Here is a 10,171-nt window from a genome sequence, read left to right as displayed (position 1 = left end):
AGTTTGATCATCATGAATAAGATCCTGAAGAACAAGTTTGAGACGATTAGCCATGGTCTTTGCAATAAGCTTATAATCAGTCGTCAATAGGGAAATAGGACGGTAATTTTTAACAAAAATAGGATCACGGTCCTTTTAGGAAGCAAAGTAACAACACCATTTCTTTGGGAAAGAGACAAAAGGCCTTGTTCAAAGGAAAAATTAAAAATGTGAATTTTTGTGTTATTTTACACTAGTCTTGTGTTTTCTAAGTTTTTGTTTAATGTTTCTTTATTTTGCGTTATCGATCAAGTGACATCTTGTATGCGAAATGTTAAAGCATAATCAGGAATAATGAATGTCTGGCATAATTATTTAATGATGATGCGCCCTCTTTCAGCATGCACTTATTGTTAAGTGATGTGCGCCCATAAATATCCTACAGGCTGTAAATAGGCTAATTGAGACAGTTTTTGCCATTTTCATGATTTTGGTGTTGTTTGTCTTGTCTTTGTCTTTGACTCTCTTTAATTTTCAACCATTCATGTGCGTCTTCAACCTATGACGTTGATTTAGCCCTACATGTAGTGTGAATGACTTTGTGATTGAGCTACATTATGGACTTCGCCTGATTTCCGTTTCCCTAAAGTCGGTAAGCTTATACATTGTACAGTCATTGACAGTTACAGTAGTTTATACACCATAAACTTACACTACAATAAGTATAATAGTACATGTATTATTAAAGGGGGGTAACCAGCCCTCGAATTAACCCACGGCACCCATGGCATTTCGCGGTGGGTGCCCATCCCCACTGCCGTAATGCCCTCAAAATATGTCCTTTACCCAAGACAGTCACTTGCCGTGCCAGGCTCAAGTTGCCGTTGGTGCCCCAACCCTGCCCCTTCATTATAAAAATCATCTATGTTTGTGTGTGTTTTCTTCACTTTTGAGAAATTGCCTTGGTGCCCTTCTCAAATTTTCAACAGTTGCCATGATGCCCTCTTGAAATATTACAAACTGCTGTGCTGCCTTGCCTTTTCAGTGAAAATCCAAGGCAATTATCAACTTGCCCTAAAAAAGTTGCCATGCCCCTTCAGATCCTTAATTCGAGGGCTGGGGGTAACCCTATTGGTTTATGGATTGTTTTTAAAATTACATATAATATCAAATATCGTCCCCTTGATGCGGCTTTGTGAAAAAACAAGAGCACTTTCAGCGTATTAAAATGTGAATAAATAGCAAAATTTGCAATCCAATATCTTGGTATGCGTGAACTGCATTCTGGGCAGGCAAGCAATAACATATGCCGTAATTCCCATTCGTCATGTGCTGTGCGTGCGTGGTTGCACTCATGTACCATTACCATTTTTTTTTTCTTTGCCTAAAATTATTGATAACAGAACTTTTATAATATTGTCATTAAAATTAGTATTTTGAATTTTTTTTCAGGGGTACAATCATTGGCTACTTTTGTACAACTTCCATCAAACCAGACATCGATGATGTTGAAGGCTTATACCTGCTCACATTGTGGCATTTTTCTACACTCTTTAGACAGATTAAAGCGACATTTGGATAGACACTTGATGAAGTACGTCAGAGCAGAGATCAGAAAGGAGTGTATTTACTGTCAGAAATGCTATACACAAAGTGGCAAACTCAAAAGACATCTTAAACTGCACAACAAAGGAAAGAATTCACCAATTGTTTCCTTCATAATACTATACAGTGAAACCCAGGAAAGCGAGTACATGTGCTCAGTTTGTCAGAAACGCTTTAGAACACAAAACAATTTAAAGAGACATGCGAAGATTCACTCCGAGGACAAACCTTTTAAGTGTGAGTTTTGTAACAGAGGGTTTACGTTTAGTTGTAAGCTTAAAATTCACATAAGAAGTCACACTCAGGAAAAACCTTTTCGGTGTGAATACTGCGAGAAATGCTTTACTCGAAGTGATACTCTTAAAAAACACTACAGGGCTCACATTAAAGTAAAGCAGTATCAGTGTGTGTACTGCCAGAAATGTTTTAAGCATCCGAGTGATCTTCAAAGACATGTCAGAATTCACACACAGGAGAACTTACATCACTGTAGTTATTGCCAGAAAGGTTTCATAAAAAAGGATCATCTAGAGGTGCACCTCAAGACACACACCAAAGAGAAACCCTACCAATGCGAGTACTGTCAGAAGTACTTTACTCAAGTAGGTGGCTTACAAAGACACATCAGAACTCACACCAAAGAGAAACCATATCAGTGCGAGTACTGCACAAAAGCTTTTGCCGACCAGAGCGGTCTTGTGAAACATATTAGAACTCACACAAAAGAAAAACCTTATTGTTGTGAATATTGTCTAAAATGCTTTACCCACAAAGGTGGATTAACAGAACACAGAAGAACTCACACCAAAGAGAAACCGTATCAATGTGAGCATTGACAGAAACGCCTTCCTACAAGCGGTAGTCTTAAAAAACACATTAGAACTCATACCAAAGAGAAACCCTACCAGTGTGATCAATGTAACAAACGCTTTACACAAACTAACGCACTTAAAGCTCACATCAAAGCACACATTACATGGGCAGAACAGGAAAGAACTGACACCCGGGAGAGACCATATCAATGTGAGCATTGCCAGAGAGGCTTTTTAACCCGTGATAGTCTTAAAAGACACATCAGAACTCACACCAAAGAGAAACCTTTTCAGTGTGAGTTATGCAACAAATGCTTTGCACAAAGTGGAACACGTAAAACTCACATGAAAACACACAATAAATGAATGCTTTGGTAGGATACTACATCTTGAAAACAGTGGCGTACCATTGGTACATCAGAGGTAGCAGTAGCGTACGCAGGAATTTTTCAAGGGGGGTGTGATGATAAAAAAAATGTAAGAAATGTCCGCCTAGCAGACATCGTGTCCAGCTTGCGCGACGCCAGGGGTGTCTGAGGGGGGATGTGAGAAGTAAGAAACTTTTGCAAAATGAAGACCTAATTGAAGCGATTTGGTGGACCATTTTGGCACTATTAGCGTGTAAAATTTTAGTCTGAAAAAGCCGAAAATTTGTGAAATGACGGTCCATGAATCCTTTTGTGAACAAGTTTCCCCTTTAATTGTAGGCCTATAAATTGTGTTAAACACAAATTGGTAAATGTCGAAAGCAGAAGCAAAAATGGCCACTTGTTTATGCAGGGGGTGTCTGAGGGGGATGTGCCCCCGTCAGAAGTTAGAAACTTTTCCAAAATGAAGACCTAATTGGAGCGATTTGGTGCAAGGGCGTAAATTGGGTGGGGGACAGGGGGACACGTCCCCCTCACTTTTTAAAGTGGGGGGGACACAATATCAAATGTCCCCCCACTTTTTGGTCCCCACCCCTAAAAAAAAAAAAAAGGAAAAGAGAGAAGAGAAAGGGAGAAAAAGAGAAGAGAAAAGGGAGAAAAAAAGAAGAGAAAGGTTAAATTGCATGTAATTGAGTATGCCCATCACTGCCCATGCCTACAAAAACCGCACAGTCGGTTATATATAGGCCTCTGGTTATTTTAGGCGTTGCGTGAAGGTGGGTCCACGGCCCATAAGCGTGTGAAAATTCCTGCGGGCCCGCCTTTATGCAGGGCCTGTCACATTTTATCACAAAAAAATGATTTCAACATCAATCCATGCATACTTTAATTAGTAATTGTGAATCTCAAATCTCAAGTAAAATTTTGACAAAATGACGTCAATTGGACCTTCAGACACCCCTACTCCTTGTGTGTACTATAGGCCTATAAACAAGTGGTCGCTTTCACTTCTACACCCGCAGGCGCGGATTCAGGGGGGGGGGCAGGTCTTATAGGCCTAACATATCAGTGGCAGGCCCGTACGCAGGGGGGCTGGGGGTGCGACCGCACCTCCCCAAATTTGCAAAAGTATACAAAAAGTCTTTTTTACACTTTTTTTGGTCAAAAAGTCCAAATTTGGGGAAGAAAGTCCACTTTTTACAAAATTGCCCCACCCCCGGAAAAAAGTCCACTTTTTCAAAATCAGCACCCCCCCAAAAAAAATCCTGGGTACGGGCCTGATCAGTGACCTGTGTAACATTTAACATTTTGCTAATTGAGTTCGGACCCTTTTTTCTGTTTAAGCAATGATTTAAATAGTGTAAATATGATGCACCAAATTAACTTCTCAGGGTGGAACATCCCCCCTCAGACACCCCTGCGTAGTGGGTAAACAAGTAGCCATTTTCGGTTCTGCTTTCCACATTTGCCAATTTATGTAATTTAATAGACCTACAATAATAGGGAAAACTTTTCCATAAATGGCTTGACATAGACCGTCATTTCACAAATTTTTGGCTTTTTTAAACTAAAATTTTACACACTAATAGTGCCAAAATGGGCCACCAAATCGCTTCAATTAGGTATTCATTTTGCAAAAGTTTCTTACTTCTGAGGGGGCACATCCCCTCAGACACCCCCCTGTGTAGTGGCTAAACAAGTAGCCATTTTCACTTCTGCTTTCCACATTTGCCAATTTATGTCATTTATAGGGCTTGGGAAAACTTTTCCACAAAAGGCTTTGTGGACTGTCATTTCACAAATTTTTGGCTTTTTTAAACTAAAAATTTACACACTAATAGTGCCAAAATGGGCCTCCAAATCGCTTCAATTAGGTATTCATTTTTTAAAGTTTCTTACTTCTGAGGGGGCACATCCCCCTCAGACACCCCTGCGTTGCGCAAGAACAACGCGATGGCTGCTTTGCGCCCATTTTTTACTGTATTTATTGATTTCCCCACTGTCAGTGTGTCCCCCCCCCACTTTCAAAAATGGATTTACGCCCCTGATTTGGTGGACCATTTTGGCACTATAGGGGGCCTAGTGTGTAAAATTTTAGTTTAAAAAAGCCGAAAACTTGTGAAATGATGAAGCCTTTCGTGAACAAGTTTTTCCTCCTCAGAAATTTTGCAAAATGAAGGTCCAATTGAAGCCATTTGGTGCATAATTTTGACACTATTTCAATTCAAAATACTGTCTTAATATGCTTTATTTTAATATATTCTTTTGAAAAGCGATTAGATTTAGATTAGAAAGTAAAAATCATCTGAAGTACATAAGCTTGCATAGGCCTGCTGGCACCATGATTTGACAGAAAAAATTGCAATTTCAGATGATAACATGGCGCAATGCGGTGTAAGAGATGCAGTTTTGTAAGTGTGATGATGGAGTTGACAATTTAAACTTTGAAGTACGTTGCTGGGATAGGTGTGTGGGGTGGGAGGGGGTGTAAACATGTATATCCATGGCAATTAACAATTAAAACTTTTATGTATGTGGCGCTGCCAGAGGTGTGATGATGGGGGGGGGTGTTGACATGTATCAACAATAAACACATTTACATATGTTGCCGGTCTAGTACCGGGTCGGTTATAGGGGTGAGATAATTTGTGTGGGGGTTGTTAAGTCATCTATAGGCTTATGATATTATTGTGATAGTATGCCTATATGTCCCCTATGCCTTGCTCATCTTCCCCTCTCCTCCCCCTCTCTCTCTCTCTCTCTCCTCTCTCCCCCTCTCTCTTTCTTTGCCTTTCTTTCTTTTTCCCCATTTTATTTTTGGACAGATTCAAGGGGGGTGTTTCACACCCGTAACACCTCCCTGCGTACGCCAATGAGAGGTAGTTATTACACATCGGTTTCTGGAGAAAAAAACATTGGGTAAAACATATCATAAGCTGGCTATGTCACTGCTTGACAATGTCTTCAAAAATACTTTTTGGGTATGTAGAAGACCCCGTTTACAGCGTTGTAGCTACAGTGGGCGGCAGAGCCTACCACTCAGTTTTGGAGCCCACCACTCAGCTGCAGTTTTAGCACTGGAGCCCACCACTCAAGAGGCCAAAATTGCACCATTTTATTGACTTAGTCAAGAATTTGGTCCATTTTGGCAAAAATTTGCCAAATTTGCATCAACTGTCACCCACCACTAAAAATATCCTAGCTACAACCCTGCCCATTTACAAGTTAGAATGCTCTCTTTTAAGAGCTCATTTGACACCTCATTTGCTGCAATGGTCACAACATTGATATCACAACGTACATTTAGATGAACGTAACCCAAGATTTGAAAGTTTCAGTAAAATCCTATTGTTCCAAGTTGTTTTCACTATTCAGGATCCATTGACATGATTGAAGGAAATCTGTTCAGCTCTCTTTGGATTATCCTTTTTGTTTTCATGCTCTTGGAGGGGTCAAAACATGTGATAATCAATAACAATTGTAATTATTCAGTGATCATTATTGACATAATGTCGAATTGTAACATGAAGATTTCAATATTATTCTGACCAGCAAGGTCCTAAATGGCATACAATTGCAAGTTGTCCTTTCAGTCGTAAAGTTGATTGGGAGGTGTTACCAACAGATGTAACCTTGGTCAGTCTTCCACTTCTTCAGACCTTCTTGGTTCCTAAAAACATTGAACTTGTCATGTTTTAATATGGGATTAAGTAAATAATGACCACTGGTGTAAATAATGATAGTTTTTTATTGATTATCACATGTTTGATTCACGAAATAAGAAGACTAATCATTCTGCTGCTACTTTCAAATCTTGGGTTACTGTCATTTAAATGTACGCTGCGACATCAATATTGGGACCAGTGCAACAAACGAGGTGTCATAATGTGCAGAAATAAATTCTGCTTCGAATGCATATCTCACATTCTGTCATACGTTCAACCGTTTTGGAATAATGGTCATTCATTAATGGGGGTAATTACTTTTTGGTAGATGTTTATGTAAACATTGAAAAAATGGGTGTAATTACTTTTTGGTAGATGTTTATGTAAACAGTGAAAGTATATATTATAGAGTGTATGTGCAATATTTATGTCAATTTTCAAAAAGGTGTTAATTCTGATCAATCATTTCTAGTTTTTCTGTTTATAAGGCCAAAAAAAAAAAGGTTTGTCTCAAAGCTCGCACGCGCATTTGTAAAATCAAAAAAAAGATTTGGAAAAATTTTTTTTTACTTTTTCCAGAAAAATTAGGCGAAAATCAGATTTTTCTCTCCAAATACCATGAAAAAAGTCGGGAATAAAAAAATAAAAAAATCGCATTTCGCATTTGTTTTCAAACAACTCGTGAGCTTTGAGACAAACCATTATTTTTTTTTTTTGGCCTAATGTATCTGCAAGTACAATATGAACAAGCATTTCGCCAGAAATAAATAAGCCACCACCATTTATCAAATGTTGCATTTGCACTGTTATGCTTATGTTTATGCTTTATGAATAACTTGGCAAAGATATGTGAATGATTTACCCAAAGTATCAAGCATCTAATGGGTTTTCATCAGTGGCGGCGCCACGAGGGGGGGGGGTGCATGGGCGCAAATGCCCCCCAGTCAGAACTCTTGCCCCCCTGTTGCCCCCCCCCAGTAAAAACCCAAAATTACGAAAATTTCCACTTTTTGCTGCAATTTTGCGCAAAATTTGTTGATTTTGCCCCCCCCCGAAATTCACTTTGCCCCCCCGCAAAAAAATTCCTGGCGCCGCCACTGGTTTTCATTTTCTTTGGAAGGGGCTGCCAAATATGTGAGGTCATAAGGGGTTGTGCAATAATTATGTGTACACCCAGGGTGGTGAATGATATGTGGGGGCAAGGATTTTGGGCAGTCCAAAGGGGAGGGCAATCTTTGGCAGGCCAAAGGGGGGGGCGATTTTGGGTACTGATTCGATATTATACCCTAAAAAGGAGTGCAATGAGAGCTCAGCTCATACATTCAAAAAGTATGTGAGATTACCTCTGCCCCTTATAGAACCTGCACGATTTTGCATTTCTAGATGTGAAAAAGGAGGATTCATATTATATACATGTTTATATGCAAAATGGTTTCCAAAAGTCACATACTAGCAAACAAAATATCAAATTTGTTCACACAAAATTGGCCCTGGCTGAGGATTTTAGTTTGTGTAATCAAAAGTTTGTGTTATCAGGTTTGTTAATGTATAAAACATAAACACAAGTTTAATTATTAATAACTTGTGATTTTAAAATTACTTTCTGCAAAGTTTGAGTTTTCAAGTTTGCACTGTATTTTTGAGACCATAATATCTATTTAGATATTATGGTCTCAGGTATTTTTGCTGAAATCAAAGGCGGCTAGCGATTTTTAGTCTCAAAATTGAGGTAGGCCCTACACAGCACGTATATAGGAACAAGAATGATAAAAGGAGTGTTAACTTTTTTCAATAGATATCTACGAAAAAAGCTTATTTTCAAAATTTCAGTTGATTCCGATTTTGCGTTTGCGAGTTACGCATGATTAGGCTCTTCACAATCAATTCTTGGTTTACTGTTTAAATAATAACCGCCCGCGTCCAAAATTGAAAATTGCACAATTTTTAATTATTTTATTTATATTTTGCATTTTGTCCTTTAAAATTGCTTTTAATGACTTTTACTTGCTACTTTCTAACATGAATCATATCAACAATAATGATGAATAAACAAACAGCATAACTGCACCTTATACTAGGCCTATGTGTAAAAGTAAGCATAGTAATAAAATAATTAAATGCCGGCTCCAGTCAAAACGGGTTGATAATTGGTTGTGATAACTAATACTAAATAAAGAAAATAATTAATAATTAAAAGTCACATCGTCCTATTTTTATAATCTTGAACAGTAAACTCGGAATCAATTGTGAAGGGCCTAATATGTGTATTACACTGCTCCATAGGCTCCATAGGCCACTGTTGTAATTTCGTTCTGGTATACAAGAACGTAATTAAAATTTGACGATATTTTTGCTAAACAAATTAATCTGCAAGAAATATTTTGCACATAAACATTGTGTAGCCAGAGGATTCCAGTGGTATAAAAATCTCAACTTTTATTGAGAAAAGTGGGGGGATGAGGATGTGGATCACGAAAAAAGACTTCTATTTTATTGTGCAAATGAAAATTCATGTTTTGCCGTCTCAGTTTATCACGCTGTTCACCGCCTGGGTAGCATAATATTAATTCATTGATGTTGCGCCCTCTTTCAGCATGCACTCATTTTGGTTTTTTTAAGTGGTGTGCGCCCATAAGTATCCTACAGGCTGTAAATAGGAAAATTGACACCGGATTTTGCAAATTTTACCCAAATTTTGATGCTCTTTGTTTCCGAATCACATTTTAAATGGTCTTCATTTGCGTATAAAGCAAGATGTATCATCCAACCTATGACGTGGATTTAAACCTACATACAGTGTGAATGGTTTTATGATTCAGCTGCACTACTACTTGACCTCTGTTTTGATGTTTCCCATGATGACATGTTTCTGATTCTTATGTGCTGGTAAGCTTACCTACATTCACCATTTAGGTATCCCAGGCAAACCTTAGTTAACACATTTGCTAGTCAGTGAAATTCGCCGAGACCGGGGCCCAAACACAATGCATATTTACATAGAAATTTGAATATTTTTCGAGAACAGGTCGGTGAAGGAAACCTACATAAATATGTTTTCTATACTTCACTTGACCCAAATATATGATTTTTTATGGTGATAATCAAGTCGCACATGGAATTTTAGAGGGATTTTGATAGCAGTTCCATTAAAAAAGCTGCTATCGCCATGAGACTAAGATCTAGAAACACCCCTAAATGCCGTTTTGGGGAATTTTGCTAGCAGAATCTTTTTGATGAAAGTCAATCTTTGACAAGATGTAACTTTGTTACGGAAAGTGCTATGACAAAATGTTTTCAGTTTTGGCTTTCTTTACTCAAGGGCTTTAATTTGATATGTAAAATGATGCAGTTTGATGGCAAATTTGAATTCACCTAGCATACCTACACCATTGGGCATTGCTCACATTTATACTATACTAGGAATTGCAATTGAATAAACACAGCTTTCAACAGCGGTACATGATTCAACCAGTGGCGTAGCCAGTGTTCGAAATATGCCTCAAAAAGTTACAGGCCAGCCGGGCTTGACCTTAAAAGTTACCGGCCAGCCGGGCCGGCAACTAGATGCCAGTCAGAAAAGTTACCGGCCAGGCCAAAAGTTACAGGCCAATGGCCGGCTGACCGGCCCTATTTCGAACGCTGGGCGTAGCAAAAATTGCCTCATTGGGCCCCCGCCCCTGGTGCAAGGAAAAAAGAGGGGAAGGGGAAAAAGAGAGGAGAGGAGAGGAGAAGGAGAGAGAAA

General features: G+C 38.7%; 1 protein-coding gene across 1 annotated transcript; it reads left to right on the top strand.

Moving 5' to 3' along the window:
- Nucleotides 1-262: 262 nt before the first annotated feature.
- On the top strand, nt 263-2,547 carry LOC140145592 (uncharacterized). Its single transcript, XM_072167289.1, has 2 exons — nt 263-631; nt 1,432-2,547. The coding sequence occupies exon 2, from the start codon at nt 1,482-1,484 to the stop codon at nt 2,418-2,420; it is 939 nt and encodes a 312-aa protein (XP_072023390.1). The 5' UTR covers nt 263-631; nt 1,432-1,481; the 3' UTR covers nt 2,421-2,547.
- The last annotated feature ends 7,624 nt before the right edge of the window (nt 2,548-10,171 follow it).

This window comes from Amphiura filiformis, unplaced genomic scaffold (assembly GCF_039555335.1).
Source record: "Amphiura filiformis unplaced genomic scaffold, Afil_fr2py scaffold_436, whole genome shotgun sequence".
Taxonomy (NCBI): Eukaryota; Metazoa; Echinodermata; class Ophiuroidea; order Amphilepidida; family Amphiuridae; genus Amphiura; species Amphiura filiformis.
Note: the sequence above shows the minus strand (reverse complement) of the source record. Positions and strands in the feature narration are given on the sequence as shown.